At 42.5% G+C, this 26,533-nt stretch overlaps 1 protein-coding gene across 5 annotated transcripts in view; it reads left to right on the top strand.

Moving 5' to 3' along the window:
* The first annotated feature begins 150 nt into the window (after positions 1–150).
* The window catches only part of IRF2 (interferon regulatory factor 2), a 44,111-nt gene continuing 17,728 nt past the window's right edge, over positions 151–26,533 (top strand). Inside the window, exons 1-4 of one of the 5 annotated variants that reach the window (XM_041395768.1) lie at positions 151–4,685; positions 5,819–6,001; positions 21,024–21,157; positions 22,083–22,190. In XM_041395768.1, coding sequence (XP_041251702.1) covers positions 21,152–21,157; positions 22,083–22,190 — 114 coding nt within the window. In that variant the 5' untranslated portion in view covers positions 151–4,685; positions 5,819–6,001; positions 21,024–21,151. Of the gene's footprint in view, positions 4,686–5,202; positions 5,524–5,552; positions 5,652–5,818; positions 6,002–21,023; positions 21,158–22,082; positions 22,191–26,533 lie in introns of those variants that run through there. The other 4 variants (XM_041395766.1, XM_041395770.1, XM_041395767.1 and 1 more) reach the window with 4 other exon arrangements.

Genomic DNA, 26,533 nt, shown 5'->3' with positions numbered 1-26,533 from the left:
GCACAATTGGGACTGAAGCGAGTTAATTTTTTTCCCTCCAGAGTATGGGTAAGAGACCTAGCTGTATCTCCAGGGTTCTAGCAACAAGCCTTAGTTTCTGTGAATTTTAACATGAGCATAAATACTTTTAGAACACTGCAGAAACACCAAAGCCTTTTATTCACAATAGTATACACACAAAGTAAGTGAAACAAAAAATCACAAACAACCAACCCTCCAACAAGTGAAACTGATATCAGAGGACAAATTAATTACAACTTCTTAAAAGGTTAGTCCACACTTTTCCATCATACTTTGAGTGATTATTTGTGTTACAGTAATATGCAAATACTTAAACTTCTTAGCCCTAAAAATCTCACGGCTTTTTTGTTTGTCTATTTTTTGCTTTTTTAGTAAGAAAGGTGTCATTACTATCTAGTATCTAAAAATGTCAATGCAGAAGGTTACATCAGCATCAGAATGTTTTTCACAGAACAAATTAAAACTGAAAATAAATTTAACTGTGCATCATGTTTAAAAATGGGTGTAGGCACTCAGGAAGGTGTGGGTAACATTATTAAAGTAAGAATTATGACTCTTGCAATTTATTTATTTTCTTGATACTGGTCTGTAACATAAGTTAACTTTCCCACTTTAATGTAACAGAAAAACAAACAGGTCAGCTGTAGGTGGATAGGTAAGCTTGAGTCCCAGCTCCATGAGAAATTCACCTTCTCCAATTCTACATACGAATAGTCCCAATGCCTGTGACAGTGATTTTAAGAACCAAAATGATGGTATAGTCAGCTCCACATAAAGACAGGGTAAAACCCACAAGAAAAGCAGCAAAAAGGGAAGATGTAATAAATGTTATTTAACTTTTCAAAACCATTATTAAACTTACAAAACAAAACAACCAAACAAAACAAATACAAACTAAAAAAATGCACACCAAAATGGCTGGCATATTGCATATTTATTTACCTTCTGGAAATTAAGGGATTCCCAGTCTGAAGTTTTTTCTCACAGAAATTAACTCCAGGCTAGAAAAAGAGACCTATTTGTGAAGGAAAGGCAGGATGCTAATGGAAGAAACTAATTCCAGTAGCCAGATCCCTAAAGAAGGTGGTTAAAAGAATAAGTTGCAAACTCTGGCAGTTCTGCAGGGGAAAGGCAGTGGATATGTGATGCTTCTGGGTTAAATTCTCTGATTTAAAAGCTGCCATATCTCACTGAAACAGTAAAGTCACAAGAGGTTAAAGTCTCTTTTTGGAGAGAACGAGTCACTGCTGAAAGATAAGTTTAGAAAACTAAAGCTGCCTATTCCCATTACTTTTCAGCATTAAAAAAAAAAAAAGGAATCACAGCAGAAGATTTAACTTCTGGTATAACTTCTCATTTTGTGGTGCTAGGAGCTGTGCAGGAAAAGACCTTTGTCAATGCACAGAATGCATCAAGATCCTTGAATGTGCTCCACTGAGATCAGGTGAAGGTGGTAGGAGGCAATGGCAAGGGCAAGCTGCAAATTCTGCCCAATGGCTTGGCCAGTGCTTCTCAGGGAAGCCCACTGTTTCTCAGGGAAGCCCACTGTTTCCTTTGACCAAAACCAGCTCATGTAATCCATAGCAATGCCACTTAATGAATAGTGTCCTCTAAATGAGACATCAAAGTATTAAAATGATGGTATTTTTTCTACACAATATTTACTGATACATAAACTACAGCATTTTTCACAGCTGGCTCATTCTGCAAACAATTTAAAAGCACATACTAGAAAAAATAACAGCTACTGAGTATTGCAAAAGCCAGCCCAAGTCACTCTAACTCTTTTCTTGGAGGGAGATGTTGGAGTAGCATTCCTGCCCTGAACCATCTGCAGGCATTTCTATTCAGGACTTTTTGAAGGGTGCCAAAGAGGTTCTAGGTCCTAGAAATGTGGGGCTTTGGGGGCTGTTTGAGGCAGAGTTGGTGCCTTTACATTTAATAGACCTCATGGTGGTTTTTTGCTTCTGTGAATGTGTACAGGTGCTTTTTTGGGATCCCCAGAGGACTACTGGCACCTCAAAGGAGGATGTCCTACTGTTTAATTACCTGCTGCATGAAGATCCACCTCCTTCTGTTTGCTTTAAATTGGCCATCTGCTAGTTTTGCTTGATGCTCTCTAGTTCTTATATTAGAAAAGAAAGCAAATAATCCACCCCTACTCCTCTCTACTAATTATTCTCTCTGGTCTGACTGTTTTCTGTTGTTTATCACTTCTCCATCCTGTATAATCTCAGACACTTAAATCCTTGTGTCCCTCTAACATCAGGGTGGCTCCATATTTTTCTTTATGTTTGTTGCTTTTCTCTGGATCTTTGCTCTTCCTGTTACACATGGGCCAGAGCAATCCTCAGGAGGCATTGCAGCCCTCCCCATTCTGTTCTTAGTGTTTCATCCTGCCATCTTCCACCAGCTTTGGGACAGTTTCTAAGTGCTGAAACAATTCTTCCATGAGTTATTGCAACTGTTAGACCTTATTTCTGAGTGGGAGCAAGTTGGTTAGAAATTGCTCATTTTCAATCAATTTACTCCTCTGTAATCCAACCTGGCCACAGTAACCACCTCCAACCTGCTCAGAAGGCACTAATACTCTACAGTTATCCTAGTTAGACCTTCAGTCTGTGAAAATTTGGCTTTAGTTATTGGAGTTTGCTGATTTTGCTGTTCTTTTGTCATGGAGTTCATAGCCTCTTTCCCTATAGCCATGGCCTAGTCTGACCCTCCTACATAAGCCGTGGTCTGTCACTACCATGTCTTGCTGAATATTTCCTTTCCCTGCACATCTATTCAGTCAAAATGCCAGTTTGAGCCAGGTGTCCCATATCCCTCATTCTCCTTTCACTGTGGCTTCATGGAAATCAGTCTCTTCTGGAAGTACCTGGAGTATCAGCCATGTGAGTAGGACTTTCCTTGCTTCTCTTGTGCAGCTGCTCTGGGAACCTGTGTCCCTCCACACGAATGTGGACCTCTCCTTACTGCTGAGAATGTTTCTAGAGAAGTTTTGAAGGAGATACTTGATATTACTGTCCTGCCTGGCACCCTATGTCTTGCTTCCCAAACCTCTTCCTTGACCTTTCCTACTTCACTGGACCACAGCCATCTTCTAGGCCTCAGTGGTTTTTTTGGAGGGGGTAGATTGCTGACATCCATGGTCTCTGCCAACCTAATTTGTTTTGTGATTGTGTTCTCAGTGCAAGGAAAGCCTTTTCACAACAGGAGGTCTTGTCACCCATGAGGCTGGACTCCCTATCTCATTGCTAGCTTGGTGTCCTCTGCACATCCAGGGATGCTGCCACAAAGGATCCTCAGAGCCCACAGCACCTGGAGAACAGCTTCCCCTCCATCTGCTGTACAGCTGGAGAGCTCCTTAACCACTCCCCTGTGCCACTCCTTGCACAACCCCCGGTGTCCCGGCACTTCTCCCACCGCTGCCGGCCATGCACCATGTGTCTGCACAGGGAGCTGCACCCCCTTGGCTACCCCAATACCCCGTATGCTTGTGCATACAGCACATATATAGATAGATATGTGTGTGAGGGAGGTGTACACACCTGTCTGTCCCCATACGCAGCCCTTTGAAACTACTACATTTCACATCTCCTCCAGCCTCCAAGTGCTCTTTTCCTTTCTCATTTATGGCTAGGGCTAGGAATGGCACATTGCAACCTCAGTGAATTTTATGTACTGTAGTTTGAATCGGGATTGTCAAAATCCCGTAGAAAGCTTTGGTCTCTACATTGACTCCATAACTAAAGGCAGTTTGTTAAATCTGTTGAAATCCAAGAGCTCCCTCTTGAAATAAACCAGCCGCTCGAGCCTCGCTGGGTTCAAAGGATCTGATCTGTAATTGTCCTCGTTGTGGAACTACGACATTGTACTTTTCCAAAGGCAATGACAGCTCTGGCATGCGCGTGTGCCAGACCGAAACCAAGACTCCCACCTCAGCAGAGGGGCTAGAGACGCAAGGAGCGATTCAGTCCGTGCTGGTGGAGCTGAGCGGCAGGGATTCCTCTCTGGTCTCCGTGAAAACCTGCTTTGAGCGCTGGGTTTGTGCGTCCCAGAGCAGTGCTCCCTCGCTCCCCGGGGCTGGCTCCAGCTCTCGCTGCAGCCCTGCGGGCCCAGCGCGTGTTGCGGGAGGCGGGGGATCAGCGGGAGCCGGTGCCGGGCGGGGGTCGGTGGCGGAGCCCCGGGCTGTGCTGTGCCCCGGCGCTGTGCTGTGCCGTGCCGTGCCCCGGCGCTCTGCCGTGCTGTGCCCAGCCGTGCCGTGCCGTGCCCCGGCGCTGTGCCGTGCCGTGCTGTGCCGAGCCGTGCTGTGTCGTGCCCCGGCGCTGTGCCGTGCCGTGCCCCGGCGCTGTGCTGTGCCCCGGCGCGGCGGTGACGGGCTCAGCGCTTCCGCGCCCGCCGCCGCAGCCCTGCCCCCGCCGCCTGCGCGGCCGGCCCGGCCCGGCGGAGAGGCGGGGGGATTTCCAAGCGCCGGCGGCCTCGCCGCTTCCTCTCCTTGTTTTGCTTTCGATCTGGCCCTCTCTCCGCCCGGGCGGAGGCACTGAACTTTTAGTTTTGCTCCCGCGATTATTCAGCGCCTGTTTTCATTTCCATTTCGTGTCCCCTGGCAACGGCGGTAACCTTGAGGAATTATATAAGGGCCGCGAAAACGGGCCGGCAAGGTAATTTTGAATTATTTTCTATTTTTTTTCCTATTTATTCTTTTCTTCGTGTTTAATTTTCATTTTATTTTTCCGCATTGCTGCCGTTTCCGTGTGCGGGGCAGCGGGGGCTCCCGGGCAGATGCGCATCGGTTTTAAAAACAAAAGGTCGGGCTGCAGCGACCGGGGCCGAGCCCGATTCCGCCGCTACATTTGAGAAGGGGCGGGGGGGAAGGGAAGACGCGGCCGCGGCGGAGATGGAGCGGACGGGGGGTCCCCGCCGCTTCCCGGGTGCGGAGGGAGCTCGGGCGCACAGACAAAGGCGGGGGCGTTGGGTCGGGAGGGCCGCGGCGCGGGCCGGGCCGGGCCCGGGCGGGGGGGGCCCCGCACTTGTTGCGGGTCTGGCGGCTGCGGTGGCTCCGATAAGGGAAGGGAAGGGAAGGGGAGGGGAGGATGACAGAACTGGCACAGTGCAGGGCGCCGGGCCGGGGGGGAGCCCCGGGGTCCCACCCTCGTGAGGGCACGGCGGCGGCTGTGCGAGGGGCAGATGCGGCGGGGCCGCGGTGGGCGGGCGGGTTCCGCGGGAGCGGCGGAAGGAGGAAGTGGCGCGGCCGCTCGGTTCCCTGCGGGAACGGCCTCCCGTGCGGGCACGGCGGCGCGGCCGCCCTTGCAGGCGCTGTCCTGCCCCGCGGCAGGCAGCAGAGAGCCCAGCGCTGCACGGCTAACCCCTGAGGGAAGTTAGGAACAAGGATTTCCTTTGTGCGCAGTACGCCGGGTCAAATTCCCAGCGTCTTGCGATGGCTGGGATCGAATTTGCAAGTACCTGAAGGGTTGGATCCCTCGGCCCAGATTCCCAGAGGTACTTAGGTCTTTAACTCTCGTTTTAATTAGTGTGAGCTCCTAAGCAGCAGAGACTGTATCTTAACATTAATTCTTTAGACACAGAGCTGAGATAAAGGAATTCCGGAGTGCAGGACTTTCCTTCCGGTAAGTGTACGGCTGTAATTTATAGCCCATCTTACCATGCTAAGTATTGCAGACAGCATTCTCTTGAAGGTATGAGCAGTTGTAAATGAAAACCTCCGTTTCTGGAGATGAAATACAACATGTTTAAGTTTACAGTTATTTTATTTAAGTCTTAACAATCTTTGCAGAATGCCTGTATTAGTACCATAAAAAGAGAGTGGAGCAGCAACATTTAAATTCACCCCAACACAGAGACAGCCACACAAACGTAGCAGAATTGATCTGTGAGGCAGATGGTCTCAGTCTGAAGCACAGTCTTTCTTTGCCGCCAGCCCCTTCAGATGCATCGGTGTCCTTCTTTGGCCCTGTCGGTAAGATGCTGCCAGGGAATTCCTTCATGAGTCCCTTTCTTTTTGCTGGCAAACCATGATGAAAGGTGTGAGAGCTCCAACTCCTTAGGCACAGTATCACTTCATGTGCCACTCTGCAGCTCTTCAGTGAGGTACAGGCACGGCAGGGTGTCAGCCTGCTGAGCCCTGTGTCGTCTCCCTGAGGCTGGGGGTCCCAGCAGGTTGGCAGATGCAGGTAGAGCAGTCAGTCACTATTACTGTTTGGCACATATATTAGCACTGCTACCCACTTACTTGCTGATGACAGAAGTGACAGATTTTAGGAGCTGTCAAGTCAGTCTCTAGAGGAGAGCTGTTCATCACAGGCCACGCTGTGTGGAAATGGGTAGCCAAGAGGTATATTAGGAAGGGGGGGTTTAAAGGCCCCTTTCTCCATTGAGAAAGGTCTTTAATGTATGGGACCAAGTGGAGTTAGGGGCAGTTTTAATGCACAGTTGAGAAAATGATGAAGAAAAAGCGGTGCTGAGATTCAAGAGAAAGTAAAAATCTTTTTTTGAGTAAACACAGTCTACATTAGAAGAATAGGATTTATGAAAATGAATTTGCAGCCAGTTTATGTATGCCTTCAATGAAAACACGTGCTTATATATACCGTACATATAATAATATGTATTTAAAAACCAAACAGTGGGGAAAAGCTGATGGATAAGGATTGTAAGGTTTGCCATGACACTCTCTCTCTTGAAGTGATGGTGTTAAAATATCTCCATTATAGAATACTTGGAATATCAAAAACTTTGTGGATGCATAGAGACTGAGTAGCTTGTACATGCATAATGTGGGAAACTTTTTGTTAAAGAGGAAATAACTATTTGGGGAAGTAACACAGGGTCCCACGTCTTGATGTTCTAGGCCTGTGTAGGAAGAGTAGAGAGATTAGGGCTATGTGACTGCTCAACCTAGATGTTGACAATAGCTGTCATAAATTAAGGGAGCATAGAGAGACTCCAAAGTAGGAAATATGATTGTTAATGAGAGGCCTCAGTTTCCCCCGTGTAGATTATGTCATGGCCCAACATGAAATTTGCCCAGGTGCCAAAAACCCCTACTTTCTGTATGTAGCTTGTACAGATACACTGGGGGAAACAACTCTGGACAAGGTACAGGCCAGCAAGAATTAAGTTCAGGATTTTGCATTCAAAATCCAAGCCAGTTCTGACATGACACTGGTCATAATGTCCTTAAACTCAATGTTGTTTCAGGAGCTGCAAAGGCAAGAGTTGTTGTGGCAGTGTTTACTCTTCCAAAGTAGTTCTTCATACAGGGAGGAAAGAAGTTAATCAAATGGTGAGAGGCAGCCAAAAGTGTAAAATAGTTGCAAGTCGCATGTAATTCTTGAAAGACCCTAATAGTAAAGGCTCAAAGCAATTGTATGTCATCTGTCAAAAATACCAGAAAAGCTGGGCAGGCTGACAAGCAAAGCAAAGCAGCTCAGTATAAGTAAAAAGACCTCTTTCAAATGTTAAGGTTTTGTCTTCAGATGGGAAAGGTGGAAAAGAACATAAAAACTGTCAAACACAATTAGGTAAGCCAAAGAGTCATGCTGCTGAAGGCATGAGAACAATTAGAATATACTCTTTGCAGCTCATCAAACCCAGGAAGATTGCTGATAAGCTATCCATGCGTAGAAGGAGTGCCCAAGGAAGATAAAGTCAGTGGAAGAGTGAAACAAATTCCCTGAGCCTTGCTTCAGCAAGAAAGAGTTTAAAGAGATTCTTTTGCAAGAGGCTTTCTATTTTTTTTAAAGGAGTGAACATGTCAGGGAGTTTTCCAAAGCGAAGTGTCGGTGAGAGACAGTATGAGACCAAACCATTGGGAAGATGAAGTGCAAGGCAGGAGGTGATACTTTTTGCAGAGTTTTGAAACAACCTAAATGGAAAGTTGCTGATAAGTTGCCTCTTGTGTGTAACTCCTTGAGTAGACCTGCTTTGGTGCTCCAGAAATAGAATGTAACAAATGAGCTGTCCGTTTTTCAGGGTTTCTGTGGAGACTCAGAACTCGAGGATGGGCATTTTTGTTTGTTGGTTGGTTGCCAAGGGTTAGTGAATGGGACTAGCGAACATGGGTATAAATGTGAAACAGTGACAAAGACTAGGCCTGACTTTTGTTGCCAGGGAGTTGAGTGTCGTGACTCTTCTGGCGTTCTCTAAAGGTATTGCTGAGCTGTTGTCTGGTTGATGCAGTCCTTGCTAAAGCAGGGCCAGTTTCAAAGTGGGATCAGTTTGCTTTGGGCTGTGTAGTCATGGCCAGTTTGCTCGGTGAAAAGAGGTTGCACCCCTCACCCCAAGTCTGCCAAGGGCCTACACCATTCAAGGGATGGAGGAAGGGATAGGTGGGAATGTGACAAGTTTGCTGGTTGTATTAACTTATTTGGAGCATGAAAATCCCAAAGGCTGAACCACAGAGTCTGCAAAAAAATCTTATTTTGAAACTGAGGATGTAAGTTTGCAGATGAAGTTCAGTAAAGACCAATTTCAGTGTAATATGCATGGAAGGGATTGCAATCCTAATTTTCTGTACACAGAAATAAAGCATGAACTGACTTTCTACTCAGGAAAAAAAATCATACAGCTTGTATGATCCAATGAAAAGACAAATTCTGTGCCAAGATGTGCCTAATAAAGGACAGGACAGATTAGGAATTATTAGGAAGGAGTTAAAAAAAGAAATAAAAAGCACCATCATGCCACTACAAATCTGTGTTGCTCCCCTCTCCTGATTCAGGGAGTAGTGAAATTTGCTGAGCTACAGAGGAAAATGTCAAAGATGATGAAGGGTAGGAAGTAGCTTGGAAAAGAAGTGACTGAAGGGACCATGGGGATATTCTTTAAAATCATTAGTGTCATGAAGAAAGTGAAGAGGCAAGATAAATGAGACCCAAATAAAACAATTGGGAGGCTACTTCAAAAAACCAGAGCTTGTCCTGCAGTGCACAAATTGTGGTGCTCACAGCCACTGTGTGTATGTCAGGAGTTTACTCGGGTTCACGAGTGATTAGTCAGTCTTTTGGAGAGAAACTTGCTGTGCAACTTTGCAGTCAGGACAGTTCAGTATCAAATTTTGGGCACTGACTGCTGACAGAGAATTACTGCAGATGCTGATCAAGAATCATTGCTGAAAACTGCTAGTAGAAATTTCCACTGAGAAGCATAAGCTACCATCCATTTGCAGATAACAGAGAGAAGCAAGGCCACTTATTGCCCTTTGTTATATGAAACTTGTAGCATAAGATTTTATCAAACTTCCAGGAAAAAAAATAGCCTATGATAATCCTGTTTAATTTGGGCTTGCTACCCCAGCCCTCGTTAACCTGATAGCAGTTACAGTCAGGTTCAGTGTATCCTGTGTGCATTTAACACTGCATTGGAGCGGTACCCCTGCAAAATTGCTCTGACATTTGCAGGATTAGAACCTCAGCTTGTATTTTGTGCATCATATATTAAAAGTCATGGTCTGTTTCTAGGTAAAGATACAAAACGAATCTCTTGCTTATCTCTGTGTCTCATTTGTTAAGATTGCTCTTTTGAAACCTGATTCTTCAAAGGCCTGCAATTACTGTGATATTGAGGGCATAAACCATGAGGCAGTGTTTACAGAAGTTTTATTGTAGCTAGTGCTGCTACAAACTGTGGTTAGTGCAAAACATTTTCTGGTTTGTCCTTTGAGATCTCAAGTGCAAAACAAAACAATAAGTAAGCTTAAAAGATTCTGGATACAGTGAATGAGAGGAACAGATTTGTTAAGTTGCATATTCCTTGCGAATGAATAGCATTATGCAAAATATGATTCAGTTTAATTAAATAAGTTCCTCTTGGGGTTTTTTGGTTTTGTTTTGGTTTCTTTTTTTTTTTTTCAGAAGTTTTATTGGTATGTATAAAGGTTCTTCTTTGTATTGACTGTGTGTAAACTCTTGTGTTAAGATTAAAATAGCCACTAAAAAAAACGTGAACTCAACAATTAACAGTTAGTGGAATGGAATCCTTGAGAACAGTTTAGAGTTTAATATCAGCCTATGTGTATGTAAATATATATATACAGATGTACATATCTACGTATCTACGTATATATAAAATTAAGATATTTTGTATATAGCATAGATAATACATTATACAGTACATACTTCTTATTAATAAACTGTGAAAAGGTTTTAAAACTTGCTCTTACAGTTAGTGCTGGATATGTTTGCAATTTCTTGGAAGTTCATGCAAAATTTCTGGTTTTTTTGAATGACCTAGAGAAGAAAGAAAAAAGTGGTAAGCAGTACAGTAATGTCTGATTTCTTAATTTGTAATATATTGCAAGCCCAACTTTCTGTATGCCGGAAATCTTCTGATCCCTTTGTTTGCTTGGGAGTAGATTGTGTTAAATCAAGTACAGCAGTCTTTAGGACAAAGCAAACATTTTATCTTGTTGCAGCTTGGACACACATCCAGGAGCAAATCTGCCTGCATGTGGCATATTGTTTCACCCCAGGTGCAGAATTTAAATTTTAACTCTTAAGTTATTTTAACATTCCGTTGTTGCTATATAGGTTGCTATCTTTCAGGATAAGCTTGGAAGAAATAATTTCCATATTCCTGTCTGTTAAAGAATAGGGCAGATTTCTGTTTGATGGTTTTTCAGCTAATGTTGACAGGTTTGGTGTGTAGCTCTCAGAATATTTCTGGTGTTAGAAATGGCATTAAGGTATGTCAAAACTGGTTAAATTTGTCCTTTGTTCTGAACTGCACGTGACAGTGGATGTTGTCCAACCATTTCCCTTTTGCTGTAAAATTATTTTAAGTACTTTTAAAAGACTTAGATACTTAAGATTAATGCAGCACAAAAGAAGGAAGGGTTGCTTACGCATTTGGTTTTGAAAAGTGCGACCTGTGGTTAAGTTCTGCTTTTTGATACGTATGGAGGGATATATGCAACTTGAAGGGCCTGATAAGTGCACAGAAGACAAAGCCTGGACTGTAATATTTCTATTGATGCATGTTGCTTAACAGCATTCCAGACAAGCCTCTTACAGCTTTATCTAAGCAAGATACTGCCTTTGTCGGTTAATAAATTAAGGTAGCAATAAAGGTAGCTCTTTATGTACATTTTATGCGTATATGTATAACACATTTGGTGCATGGTGTGGGCTTTTGTGCATTTGGTGTGCTGACTGCTTTTTTAAGGCGTTTTGTTGAATCTTGTATTCAAGATTTATATGCAACTGAGACATTATTCAAGTGGAAAATAGTGAAGTATTGAATTTAATTGGATGAGGCATATAAATCTGTAAATTCAAAACTAAACAGCTCCACCCCAAAACACTTTCTAAAATTGTGACAGCATCTTAAAAAGTTTATCTAAGATAAAAATAATTCTGCAATAAGAAAACAGTCAGAATAGGAGAATAATGTTTTTAAATTACTGAGAGCTTGCCTGCAGCATTTGAAATCCCAACAGTGTTACATGAAAAAGATGAAAGCAAAACTTGAGGATAAAATTGAAACCAAATATAAACAAAAGTGAAACCGACTCCGTTGGTTTTCATTTCCCAGTTGGCAAAAATGAAATAAGCACAGAGGAAAGAAGCGTGAGAGCTTGAAAAATTAATTCAGTTTTACCATTTATTTAATCTGTCATCTAAATTAGACTGCTGCATGGCAGCACTCCCTTAGCAAACTACACAACAGAGGGTAGGGGCTGCACTCCTGGTTTATCCAGGTATCACTTCTCACAGTCAGAGGTCTGGGCAAAGGCCCTGCAATATGGGAAGTGGTGTCTTCTTCAGTCACAGAAGTGCTGTTCTGAAATGCTGTGGCAAACATGTACACGGAGTGCAGTGGAAGTGATGGCATCCAGGATGATGAAAGGGAGTCAGTAACTCGGCTGGCCAGAGCGCTCGAGCTTTAGTCATGGTGACGTTCGAGTTGCTAATAGAATTGGGTATAAATACATGGTTGGCTTTTTTTTTTTTTTTTTTAATTTGCATTCCATCTTTGGGGTCCTCCACTTAGATTGGGGGCAGATCAACGGTAACCAAAAGATGTAATCCAGTATCAGCTTTTCTGATGGCATGAAATGACTGTGAATGGTTTCACTCAATTTCCACAGATCAGTCAACAGCTAGAATATGCTTTGTGACCTTCAGAACTGCCTGGTGAATTAGTCAAAAGATGATCAAACATTGGATGGCTGTCTAATCTCAAATATATTTCTCCTTCTTCTATTTAGATTTGAGATTTCATTTGTTGTTCTCCTATTTAGAGATGCATGCTCCTGGGCTGTATTGAAAAAACGGTTGGATGTTGACAAGAAGCTTGGACAATCTCTGCTCTGCTAATGCTGTTCTGGGGTGAAATGAAAAACTTCAATTCCAGAGGTCCAATTCTCACACATATGAACACACATTGCATTCAGGCATATAAAAACTAAATTTTTTGGATGCCAAAACAATTCTGAGATTTGAGATTGTTGAGAGAATATGAAGAAGTCTAACTTTGTTTAGTATAATAATATTTATGCAGCCTAGATGAGAAATGAAGATGAGTTGAGTTGTCTCACTCTGGCTCAGTAGTATTTTAGGAAGCTTCTGAGATAGAAGTAGTTGCTCCAGATCACAAAGTGAGGCTAATTGCTGTTGGTCTGTGATCAACACAAAAACTTTAAATTAGAAGCACATTTTGTAACCAATCCTATTAACTGTTCATATCCTGTATGTCCTGTGGCCTAGGAAAGACTAGCATTTTTAGAAACAGGAGCATTAGATCATATCATTTCAACAAGCATAAGTACAAGCATTTAATACGAAGTACACTTTTAAGTGCACATATTTCAATTGTGTGTACAAGAGAAAGATATTTCTTTCTTAAATTCTCCAGTGTCAAGCAGTATCTCTGTAATAACTAATTCAATTTCTTTTTTTGTGCTCAACACATCTGTGTCTTTCATGGTGCTATTTTTGTAACTGTAAATAAGTTCATGTGACAGACATGTTTCCAGCTCACAGGGGGCGATTCAGAGGATCCCAGTCTCCAAGTCTGTGCCTGCCATGATCTGTCTGGAAAGAAAGTGTCTATGTAATCATAAGAGTGTTTTTTACAAATCTGAAATAGTGTATACTTTTCTTAGAAGTACAGGAGAAATTGCTTTGCTGAGAGGGCTACTTTTGCTTCTCTCAGTGAGGTCAGGCAGAGGTATTTTATATCTTTTGCTGCTGGAGCTGGGTGCTGCACTAACAATTACAACTTTGGGTAGCAAAGGTGTAGTTGTGGGTTAGCTATTAACTGCAGTGGTAGAAACTGCCCTTGCCCAGACAATAAAATGAAAGCTTTAAGCAAATATTAAATCACACTTTAGTGTAGTGTGCAAATAGTTCTTGCTGTGTGTTGCAGAACATTATGTTATACAAACAAAGGTAGCTGTGGGAAACAAGCCCAATCCAAGCAAGGTGGATTATATCAGGTGCAGGTCATGGCCAGTGAATGTGAAAACTCTTCCTTGAACACATTTCTCAGTGTTTGCTATCTGGAATAATTTTTCTTTGCATCCCTGAGTGCCTCTAAAATATCACTGACTTCTTGCAATCCTGTCTGAGTCTCACAAGCCATCAGTGTGGGAACAATGAGATTAAGCACTTTTCTTTTACAATGGCTCTTTTCTAATATATAGCACCCTATAAAGCACTCACCCTGCACTTAGGCAAAGGAATGTTAGGCAGGACACTGAGATAAAGACTGCCCAGGCTCTAAAAGGTACTCTCACAGTTTAAGATTCTGATCCTGCAGGTACGTGCATGCATAATATCCCACTGCTTTCAGAGGGATCCATGTAGTAAAAGTGCTTGTTAAAAGTTTTAGGGGTGTCTCCTGTAAACCTAGTCATGGAGCTCATGAGAATGCAGTGGTCTAACAGAACCAGGCCTTGAGTTGCAGTAGTGAAGTGATTGTTTATAATTGTTTGAACTTTAATAGCCGCCTAGTTTTCACCTTGGTGGAAAATTCTTTATGAATCAGGTGTCAAATGCTGAGTTTTCCTGGCAACTTTAAAGAACACACAGAGTTTGGCTTCCATGGATTCCAAATGACACAGCTAAACAGCAGCAGCAATTATGTGTGGGTATTCAAGAGTGGATTTGCATGTGCTTCCTTCCAGAATAAAACTGATTATTTTGAGGATAACTGCTCCCCAATGCAAGGAATTAATTACTCCCTGACAACCATGACAACAAATCTCTTGTTGTAAACAAGCCCCTCCCAGACTTGTCTGAGTGAAGTACAGGAAAGTCACCACTTCTCTTTTAGGCAGCATTTGAGAGAAAAATAATTAGAAATCCCAGATACTGAGGACAAATCATGGTCAGTCATCATATGTAACACAAAGTTTAAGAAGAAACCAAATCAGATATTGGACTGATTATAAATAATCGATTTATGGTTGCTTTTGAGACTCCTGGAGGAGGTGGCAAGATGTGTTGTCATCCTGATGCCAGCAGATTCTGGCATCTCCCATCTTTACTCCCTGCAAGACCTGAGAAGCAAAAGGAAAGAAACCGCCAGGAAACAAAGTATTCTTTTAAAGCTGAAACTAAAGTAATCATTTTGTATTGTCACCCTACTCGCAGACATCCATGCATGTGCAGATGAGCATTGTGGCAAGGCTACTGTGGAGATGATCTTTAGCAATCTGTTAAAAGCCTGGCCCAAATTCCCAGCTGATGTAGGTTGCTGCAATGCCAGAGAAGTGGATGTGCTCATCCACAGACATTGTATTCTTCAAGTGTTGTAATGAAGTTCTTCAAGTGTTGTGATAGACAGAGCCATCACAAGGGAAATTTCAGTGTGGGTATTGAGAGGCTTAAGCCTTGCTTTATTATGGCTAAGTCCAGAAGCAAAAAAAGGGCAACCTTCTGGGTTTATTGTAAGATGGATTTTTTTTTCAGTGAACTTCTAGTCTACAAATCCAAGAGCTAACTTTAATGAGGCCTGAGATCACTGTGAAATAACAACTCATGTTTTTGCTGCTGCGAGAGAATAAGCTCTACATGGAAACCAAAGGAAAGAGTGTGTTTTGATGTGTAACGTCTGAATCCCAGCCAGGGCATGTTAACACCCTTTGGGTGGAACAGAGATGCTGTAGGGCTGATGAAACACACTCCATATACAGTATGAGTTCTAACAGCACATTTTCCTGGGCGTGTTTAACATGCAGTCTGTAATGCTGATTTCAGTACATGTTTGAGTTACTTTTGCCTTTGTTTTCTTTGGGTTTTGTTATGTTTTTAGGGAAAGACAAGTTTGTTGTTTTTTGCCCTCTGTTGCTTGAGGATAAAAGGGCTTCTCTTCATTCTACTTTGTGTATCATTCTTGGGTACAGCAGCAGGAGAGGAGTGCATGCCATCTGCCTTGCAATGAGGTGGGCACAACCTGGACACTGCATTGCAGGTATTTGTAAGGTTGGGTAGTTGTTGCTAGCATGAATCTATCATGCAGCAGTTTGATTTCCCAGGTTTTTCACTCCACAAAGCTTTCCCCTTAGCAGCTATAGTCCTGTTGTAGCCCTGCCACATTTTGTTTGGGGACCTAGGGAAGCAGGTGAAGTATTGCCCAGTGGTTGCCTGTACAGTTTCTTCTTAATGGCCAGGGCATGCCTTACTCCACTCTGCCCAGGACCTGTGCTCTCCCACCCCGCCTGCTCTCCAATTCTTGCCTTTCTGACCTTTCTTGATGAAGTTCCCTCCTTCCTGCAGGCACCAGAATAAATAAGGTACCACCTTTGCTGGCTGCAGTGAATCATTTCTTGGTGAAGGACAGGAAGGACATAGTCTTTTCCGCTGCCACCAAAACATTAGGAAAGAGCAGGAAAGATACTGCTGTTGCTACAATGTGGATCAAAATGTTACAGGCAACACAGGAGCTGGGTCTGTGGAACCATGGCGAATACTCTAGCGGAGCTCACTGCAAGAGGTGCTTAGTGAGAAACAAATCTGCCAGTGATGTGTCCCCCATCCCTCCCTGTAACAGGGCATCACTGAAAGAATAAGGAAATGGTAAGGAAAAGGAGGCACCATTACATGCAATTGAAAGACCAGAGAGCATTTGCTTTCTAACTAGCTATGAGTCCAGAAAGTCTGTTGCTGGTTTTTATGGGTTTTCTTGCGTGGTATTTAAGTGAGGATTTCACTTTGAATCTGTAACCCTTATACCTCTAAGAATGGCAATGCCCACTTTTCATCATTTACTACCCTTTAATGAAGTGTTTTGCTGTTGGTTCCAAAAAAAGATGTGGGATAATTTGGGATTATGAGAAAGAAGGCATGTTCTGCAGCACCTGTGGTAAGATCCTCCTCTACCTCATGGCAGATAGGAAAGGTACCAGGCACACACTGTGGGCAGGGGGAATTCAGGTGTCCACAGTCAAAGCAGCTGAGTAAAGAGCACTTCTGTTTTCCTTTCAGTGTCAATCTCACATTTCTGAAGTATTTCTGGGCAGATGAGTCTAACAGGTCTTTTTACCTGAGAGAAGGCTCTATCCCTGTGATGACTTTGACCTCTAAGCAGGGCTTTTCTCAGAGTACAGATGGTGAAATCTTTGAAAGTGGTATTCACAGCAGAACAGCTGAAAAAGGTGGTCATATTGCAAAATCCTGTGTGAAGACAGAGTTCAGTCTGTGACCAAAGAGCAGAATTTTGCTCCAAGTACTGTTCTTTCAAAAAAGATCATGTTTCCATATATGCTGGAACAGTCTTGGCACAGACACAAATACAGAACCCAGTTCTCTGAATCCTAAATTTAGCATATGGTCTCATTTCAGCATATCTCTTTGGTCACAGGGGTTGATTGATGCTTTTCTTAACTGCATTAGCCTTAGTAAACAAAGAGAGTAGTTTAAAAGTTTATCAGCAAAGCACAAGTAAAGATAACTTCTCAAAAAAATAATATTGCCCCTTCTGTATTTGCAGAGAAAACATAAATTGATGCCGTGCAATATTCTGCACATATCCTCTGAGGAACAGATGTTTTTCCACAGCTTTGAGCAAAGGCTGTGACCTACTTCAGAAATGTGCCTCCAAGATCTTATCCCACCTTAACTTTTCACAACCAATATTTCCATATACTGGCAAATCTTTTAACTAGGTATTTTGTGACAAGGAAAAAAAGAATTGCTTTTCCAGAGGTTTTTTGGTTTTGGTTTTTTTTTGGTTCCATAGGAATATACTTTTAAGAAAGTACCCACAGACACAGAGTAGCTTGTGGTTTTGGGATAACCTTTGTGCCTTTTCAGTTATCCAGATGCTGCCAGAGTGAAACTGAAGGAAAGAGAACATCGTGTACTGCTCATATGTAATGCCTGCCATGCCATTGCTTTCACTTTCTGTCTACAGCTGCTGTAATTCTAGTGAAGAGCTCTTCATTCTCAAAGGTTACACTTTCTGTATGGCAGGAGTGTAATCTCTGTGAAGGAAAAAACAAGTCAGACTTACTAGAATGTTCTTGCAGTGAGTAGGGAGGGGCTACAAGCTCTTTATCAATCATGGAGTGAAAATATATGTATATGCATATTGCAACCAGTTTATACCTTGTTGGGGAGTAGCCTTCACCATGTTCTTGAAGTTTCTCATTGAAAAAAATAGGCTGAACTAACCACAGGACTAGCATGAATAGTGCAGTAATTAAAGTTTCAAAGGAGATCAAAATAATCCCTCCATAAACTGTGGTGGCAGCCAGTCCATGGGCCATGCTTCTTGTGTGGGAATGGCTCTTCAGAGGCTCCCCCTCTATGCAAATCCCAGTGAGCTGGGGCTGATGTCTTGCCCACTCACCGCTGGTTTGGGAATAATTTTATTGATGTCTTCATGTCCGTCGATATATTTAAGCTCCTACCTCTGAAACAGCAAATGCCCCAGACTGTGGTCCCCTCTAATATTAAGACAGGTGGTAAAAATAGAGCTAGAAAATGGAGCTAGCAGTCTTAATACATTTGTAGGAGGCATGATAAAAATAGTGATTGTTGAAAACTAGCTGTATTACTAAGAATGCCTTACTAAGAATCATAGAGTGATATCCTAGCAGGTAGTCCTACTTATGGCATCTAAATGAGCTCCTTTTCAGATAGGGCGGAAAAATGCTTTCTGAGGTCCCCTCTGCACTGACTGTGTTTCTTGGTGATTAGTCTTCCTTCCCTCCACCATGAGAAACCAAAAGAAAACACAAACAGGAATTATTTTCAACATGATGCCAGAAAGACTTCAGCTTTGGATCTCTGGGAATATGAGTCATTTTCCTGTGAAGCCTGCTAAGTTCCTGGACTTCTTCAGAAAGCTGACTGTGCGAAGAGTAGTGTTAGCATGCAGCAAAACTGGGATGTGACTGAAGGGTGATGGAGTGGTGGAGTACCAGGTGCTTCTTTGCCACTGGTGGAGCTGCTGCTGCTCCTTCCCTCTGCTCCTTCCTTTCTCCCAGCTGGCTCTCTTCCTCTCCCTGGCTCCATCCATTGTCTCTGCAGTGTGGAGGAAAATGGTGTCACGTGACCCAAGGCAGGCATTAAGCCGTTTTTCTCCTGATTAATCAGAGTGTGAAGGTTCAGGCAGCCAAAAGTAACCAGGCTTCTGGAGAGGTTTCCTTAGGCCAGCAGATGGGTACCTGCAGTTCAGGAGATCATGGTAGCAGTGAAGCCAGTGGGACCTGGATGCCTTGGCAGCTCTGAAAATACTGTTACCTGCACCTGCCCCAGCTACAAAAAATACCAGCAGCTGCGTGTAGCTTCTTCTAAGTGCTAATATGCAGGGGAAGTGCAACATTGAGGCTGACCAGGAGTGGGAGATAGGTGGGTAAGTGCTTCTAGTTTTACAGCCAGCTCCACATTATAAATATTGATATTTTGTTGTCCTTAAAAGGATTGACTGTTTCTACTTTTTTTCTTTCAGCTGGGTAAACACTGGAGAGAGGCTGGCAAGAAACTTGGCATACCTAGGGCTCACCTTAGTTTCTGACTTTGTAGGTTTGTTTTATAATTGATATATTCTGATGAATGGTGAAGCTCGTGTGGTATTAGGCAATGGCCCCTGAAACTTTACATGTGTTTGCTGCCTATTTTAGAGCATTTCAAATGTCTTTACAAACTGGAATGATTCTTAAAGTCAGGTGATTTAATCTGTACTCACTGATGGACACACTCCAGGTCCTCCCACCTGGAGCCAGTGGAATAAGGCTTCAAGAACGCCCAGTAACGCCATTTATGGACAGACAGGAACTACTTTTAAGGCACTGTAGATGCTGATGTTTCTTTCTGTAAAAATAAATCATGCATTTGACAGCTCTGGATGGAGATATGGCACCTTCATTTCTCACAGGCAATTACTTGGTAGAGTTGACTTGGTATTTTCATCAAAAGAATGTTGTTGACATGCAACTGACAAAAAACCCTGCTACATTTTAGTACCATTGTGGTCATTGCTGTCCTGAGGCAGACAGGTCTGGGAATGTCTTCTGAAGACATCCAGCTTTATTTTCATCAGCATGTGCTCTAAAAGGAGCATGTGGTAGGGGTTGTGTTTTGATGAGCAAAAGCACGGCTGTGCTTGCTCCTTTGTGAAGGACATAACTCCGGGAGATTCCCACTGTTCCCTCCAGCTGAACATCATTAGGATTATTTTTACCTGGGTCTGAATTTACTTTCAGATGAACAGGTCTTGGGAGCCACTCCTCTTTTCTCACAAGCTAAACTTCTCTCTTGATTACCTTGGATTAATTTGTCTTGGTGTGGGTGATGGATGGGAAGGTGTGTGCTGACAGCTGCAGTTGCTAATCCCAGAGGAATCCCATGGTGCCAAAAAGGAGATGAGCACATCACAGCAGCATCTACAGGGGAGCAGCTGGGGAAGCCCCCAGGGATGTGGGAGGGAAAAGACAGGTTGGCTCAACTCTGCTGTTTTGGGCAAGACTGGCTTCCTTGTAGTAGCAATTGTTGACAGCTTTCTTGTTTCCTAGATGTATTGCTTTTGTACAAAGGCAGCTTCTGTTTCTTCCATGTTGCCTGTCCCAAGTGGGATTCATTGCTGCTGCTTTCAAGATGACTTTTTTGCCTTCTGTCTAAGTTGTTCATTCCGATGGGCTTGAAATTTGTCTTCGGGGCTCATTACCCAGAAGATAAGACGAGTCCGACTGCTAAATGGGAACACTCATATTGAGTGTTGAACCTAATGCACAGTGTTTCCAAGAATTCTCTCAAAGTGCATGCATACTCAAAGATGCCTTACAAAGAAATGCATCTGTTGAACATAATTGTTTCTTCATTGTCAGACAAATAAAAATTTGCTCGTGTTTTTAGTACATTACCATTTGCATTTTTCAGCTTTGACTCAAACTGTAGTAGGGGAAGATGGTAGAGATCTCCTGTACACATTCTGCAACCTGGAGAGGATTGTTTGTTCCAAGGGGAGGGAAACTGGCAGCTAAAAAATTGAACCCACATCACCCTTGCCCAGAAAACAGCTTCCCTCTCACACAGAGAGGGGATATGCACAAGAGATTGTCTGCTCTTGGACTCCTGGGGTTGGCTGTTTTTTCATATCTGAAGTGAACTTGAAAGGGAGCTGGGCAGTTGCAGCCGTTTTCTGAGCTATTTTAGAAATTCGTAGTTTACTGTAAGAGGCTGCAGCTGAAGCACGAGTGACCAGCTTCACACAGTAGTAAACAAAATACTAATATGTATGCTAAGAGATTAGTGTGAGCATGGCTGCTGGTAAATTCTCTGAACACATCAAAGAACCTTATTGTTACATTCAGATTTTAATTCCTTATTAGTTTCAAGGAAATACATGTCCTCAGAGCAATGAGAGGAAACTTTGAACGTTTTTCTTCCTCTTGTGTTGGGTGTGGGCTTGGTACTGCCTAATTGTTAGTCTGTCCCATGCCTGTACTCCCATAGGAAGCGAGAACAAACCCATTTACATTTGTGCCATTCCTGTGTGCTTTCAAATTTTTCTTTCTCTTTTTTATTTTTAAGATCAAAGGTGACAAGAATAGTGGAGCAGAGAAGTTAAGAATGATGCAGAGAACACAGATGTGAAGAGCAAAAGAGAGAGGAAGGAGCTGAGCCCGGTGCAGAAGGGACAAGGAGAAGCAGCAGCCTAAATGCAAGTACTTGAATGTGGAAATGATGGGTTCTAGGGTGCTTAACAGGCATTTAATGTGGTGCTTTAATCTGCATCTAGTGCCAGTTGGTTAATGTTTTTAAAATTTTCTGCCTCAGGTTCAAGACTTTGGACTCTTATGTCAATAATTTACAGCTCTAAACAGGGAAGTGGCATCAAGGTCATGTGTGCATGTGTGTGAGAGAGAGAGACAGAAAAAGAAGTCAGTTTAAGTCTTCACTGGAGAATAGAAGTTGGCATGGTGTAGAGGGGTGTGTGAAGCACTCACTTCATAGCTGAACAGCATTGAAATGTAAAATAACAGCTAAAAAATCAGTGAGTGGATTGATCAGAGAAAGCTGGACAGAGGGGGTCAATCTACTCAGCCAGAATCAAAGTGGTCTGCTAAATTGCTGTGATGTAAAATGTACTTTTATAAATTCTAGTCAAGTTCGTGGTACTGAAACTGCCATTTGAAAGCCCTTTCATTAGCAGACGCATCATTTTAGCATCAACAATGATGCCTCCTGCATGTGTTATTTTTTCATTACGTATTTTTGTCTTGGCAAAATAAGGGCTTCTGCAAATGCAGGTATGTGGACTGAAAAGAGGTGTCTCCAAGAGTTTAAGTGTTTTTCTATGTGACTTCTGTTATCCCACCTGTGTCAGCAGACAAACTTTTGCTGATATCCTATGTCATCTTCAGATGAAGGTTTTCCTAATACAAGTGTACCAGAAGAATATTTTCTGCCATAAAGAAGACTTTATCTCAGTTGCATTTAGGGGAGGCTAGCACACTGTTCTGAAATAATGTTTATATTTATAATCATTCAGTGCCTGCAAAGCTTTAATAAGTGCACTGTGTAGAGATGGAGGAGCTGCCTGGGAGTTCTGCCTGGCAAACAAGTAACCTTGTCCCGTGTTCCCTGCAGCTCCTTCCCAGGTGGGTGACAATGCCTGTCGAAAGGATGCGGATGCGGCCCTGGCTGGAAGAACAAATCAACTCTAACAGAATACCGGGGCTGAAATGGCTAAATAAGGTAAGGGGGGTGTGCATGCATGTGCTGAAGGGGAACTCCATAGCTGTGGCTGAGGTCTGCATAGGTAAATCAGCTCATTCCTGGTTTTCAAAGGGGTGACAGGGAGGAAGGGCAAAGCTGAATGCTTCCTGCTCAACCTGTTCCTCCAGTCTCGCCTGCCAGATCTGAAGCGTCCTGCTTTGGCCTGGTGGATTCATGGCTCATTTGAAAACATTTTCCAGCTCTTTGTTGTTGAAGTGAGTGTTTCTGGAGACTCTGCTTGGACTTATTTTTTACCTGGGAGCACACTGTTCAATAAGTAGCATCAGAGGGATGTGTTCAAAATACTCTCTTGAGGAGGAAGACTATATTTTGTGTTAGACTCTGAATTGAAGCAACAATCTGCTGTTTCAGACTTGTGTGACTTCTCTGACACTTCTCAACTCGGGAGAAAATAGGGTGACTTTTCCCCTGCCAGACTCAAACCTAATATCCCTGGTCCTGAGCTCTTACTAAGTGCTCAAGACACTTTGAGAGCGCAATCGTGAGCTCAAAAACGTCAGTGCCCAATTTGAATTTAAATTGATTGGTTGAGTAAAATCTAGGAGTGTATTTGAGACTTTGAATAGTAATGAACTGTGGAAATGTGGCATGCTTTCTGCACTATGCAGGAGAGTAATTCACCACACTGAAAAGCATGAAGCTGTTTTTGCTACAGAGGCTACTGTATTATCAGAATGGGTGCAAATGCACAAAATCAGGGACAGAAACCTGCCTGTCTGGTTAAGTCACTAAGACAAATAGTCTGGTATCCTCCCTATAGCAGTAGTAGTTGTGGTACTCAGGTGCTCATTTTTAAAGTTGAAGAATGACGATTGAAATTGCTACCTTTCCTTTCAGTTCCAAAAGCTAGAAATGCTCATGACTATGAAATTATCAGGAGCACTTTAAATTTCATCTATGAACCTTGTTTCTCAGTAGCTTCCTGCATCAGTGACTCTCATGCTGTGGCTGGGTAAATAAATATTGCTTTATCCATTCCCTTGTTAGCTGCGCTGTGAATTTGAGTAGGTCCTTGTTCTTGCATAATGGGGTCACAGCTGAAGAGGAGACTGGTTTTTACTGTTGCCTTTGTAATTTGAGTCCCATGTTCAGGTCTTTCTTCTTGAATATCTCTATTTTGGTGTTAGGTTTCCTACTGACAGTCTATGTCTGCTGTCCTTTGCTGGGTGTTCCTGCCTAATCCTGAAATAATTTCTCTGCCTTGACGTTTATTAAACTCTGATTCCCCATTTCTAACCTCTGATTTGGCATCAACCTGGATTGCCTTTCCTCCAAAAGAAATCTGCAAGAAAATTGCACTCCTGAGCATTTCTATGTAAAAGTGTTTGCACATTCATTCCAACAATGGATCATTAAACCAAAAATATTTCTATTTTTACTGTAAATCCTGACCATAAACAAAGCCATGCATGGAATTAATGAAGTGTCATGTATATCACAGCCTGTTCTATACCCACAGAATCAACGTTATAGGCTGTAGTATTTTAATCAGAGTTTGGTAAAGGATAGTTCACAGTTTAGATAAGAAGGTGTGTCAGATTATCAAGGGAATGAAACTCATGTGTATGCACAGCTATTAAGGAAATAAGGTTTAAATATTAAGGAAATTATTACCATTCTGGGTTGTCATTGGCTGTCTGTTCTTGGGGATGGGGCTTTTTCTGAACTGAAGAAAGAATTAAATTTCTCTCAATAAGAAATGACAAATCAGGTACAGGTGACACGTAATTCTTTCCCCTACTGTCAGTTCATCATCATACTTCCAGAACAAACCCCTCCTTATAGGGCTTAAAGCATAAATACTTGTGTACCTCTTTGGTGAAAATGTTGTCCTCCTGAGTGGCATGAAGGAGAAAGGGAATTTCTTTGCCTTCCCAGAGAGACAAAATTGGGAGGTGTTAATGAAACAACATAGTTCAGCAGAGGGGATGTGAGGAGTATGAGAGGTCAGTGTTCCTCATGGATCTGGAAAAGGAAACATTCTGAGCTGTAACAGAGGCAACCTACTGCTTTGATGGATGCTTGGAGTATTGCCTTGGAGATGGATGCTGCTGTTTAAGATTTGTCCTATGACTTTGTAGCTAATATATGGTCTCACACTCAAGCATTGCTCCAAGCATTTTGCAGTGCCAGAGTTCCAAGTGATCACAGATCACAGAATATTTTGGGTTGGAAGGGACCCAGGAGGATCACCAAGTCTTACTCTTAAGTGAATGGCCCAATCACAACCTTGACATTAGTAGTACCATGCTGCTGTAACCAGCTGAGGTTTGATTTAGTTTACTTTTCATGCCTGTTTCTAAGAATGTCACAGCTTTTCCCTTTTGATATTCCCACTGGAGTTTGGTAGCAATTCCTGTTACAGTGCAAAATTTTTGTGGGTTGTGTTTTTGACTTTAGGTAAGGCTAATGTTTTAACAGAAACACAAGATTCCTACACGAAAGTCCTGTGATGGAATGCTGGACCAGTCAGCACATGGCTTTCCAAGTCTAAGAGAAAGCACTGATGACCTCTTACTGTTAAGGGTCATTATTAGACAGCACTGGCTGAAGAAGAATATAGGTAATGTTTGATAATGTATGAAATATAGAAGTATTATTTAAATAGAAAATACCCAGGTAAACTAGAGCAGAGCACTCAACTACATTGTACTGATGTAATCAGCTATCTTTGCAGGATTTCAGGGAAGATTAGATATTTTGTAGTTGATGAGAAAATCTGTAATTTCTGTATAGGTGTGCAAACTTATATATGTATTATAAAATTATTATACACATAGCTTCTATGATTTTGTTATTTGTGGTATAATTCTTGTGCTTCAAGACATCTGGGATTGGGAAGAACTTTCTGTAATGAACAGAAGCACTGTAATGACCACTTAGACTGCTGTTGAGTGTCCTTGCTGCTTCTTTTGAGGCTGTAAGTACAGTTGATGATGACAGGATGCTATGTCTGGAGTCTTGTTCAGTCTGCTAAGTTTTGAATTATCATACGGTCTATTTTAATCTGGTCTATTCTTAAAGTTCTGTTGATAGAAACTGTTTTCTGTTGAAGTGATGATTTTTTTTTTCCCATGCTTATTATAGTCTATGAAAGAGTAAAGGCAGAGAAGCTTATTCTAGGTCTGATGAATACAGTGGTGTTGTGGACCACAAATAGTGGCTTTGAGGCTTTCTTTCGATTGCTTTGAGTTGGGGAAAGTATCTCTATTGATGATTTACTTATATGTAGAGGGAAGAATAAAGAGGCAAAAGACACGTGACAGAAGTGATGTAACTACATTAAGAGGAATATTGAGTATGAGGTCTTGAGGGGAATGAGGAACATGTTAAACAACTGCTTGCGCCAAATTAAAGATGAAGCCAAGCAAGAAGGGAAGAATGCAGTTCTGAACAAGCAAATATGACAGAAAGGATTAAAGATAAATTGAAGGACAAAATGCAGGCTCAGAAGAAGAAAAGATCACATGGAAGGAAGGGAAATAAACCTAACCTTGGCATGAGTGAAATATTAACCAGACAGTCAGGAAAGAAAAGTGATTGTTGGGGGAAGGGGAAAGGGTGAAGGATTCATCTCACCCGGCCAGATATCTACAATGCAGTCGTTTAAATGAGAGCTGCCTGTCTAGGGTTGTCGGTAGTCAGTAGAGAGAAACAGGCTCTTTTAGGGTGAAATTCAGGCAGCACAGCTCAGGTGGCTGCTGCAGGAGGAGGGTGCACTTTGCCCTGGAAGTACTTTTCTCTTCATAGACTGATAATTGGATGTGAACCTGCAGTGAACAGAGTTTATAGTGCAAGATATCTGCATGTGAAGCCAGATAAGTATTCTTCCTAACAGGGGAGAAAAAACAAGTGTTGTGGAATGAGCTTGGTTTGTATGGTTTTGCAGAAAACAGCATGAAGAGTTCTGAAGCAGCTCTCTAGGTCAGGACAAAGGAATTCATTACCGTGTTGTACGACATAAAAGCACATCTGATCCAGCATCCTGTGTGCTAAGTGCTTGTGGAAGGGGTGTAGGAAATGTGTTATTCAAGCTCTGAAAGTCATTTGGCCCCCAGAGCTGGAGCTACATCCTAAAACTATATCTTTAATAGTTGCCAGGGATCTTCCATGATCCCTTGGGGAATCCGTTTATACTGACACCATGTAAGGCATGCCCTGATTTAGCTGTGTGTTAAAAAACCAAATTTTTAAAAAACCTTCCTTTGCATTTCTTTAAGTGCACTTTTCTTTAGTCTAAAGTTTTGGAACTAAAATGTGTTTAGGTATCTTCAATGCACTTCTTCACATGAGTGTCTGGG

Source organism: Onychostruthus taczanowskii, unplaced genomic scaffold, assembly GCF_017590055.1.
Source record: "Onychostruthus taczanowskii isolate IOZ18803 unplaced genomic scaffold, ASM1759005v1 scaffold12, whole genome shotgun sequence".
In the NCBI taxonomy this organism is placed as follows: domain Eukaryota; kingdom Metazoa; phylum Chordata; class Aves; order Passeriformes; family Passeridae; genus Onychostruthus; species Onychostruthus taczanowskii.
The sequence above is the reverse complement of the archived record's forward strand: the minus strand, read 5'-3'. Positions and strand labels throughout refer to the sequence as shown.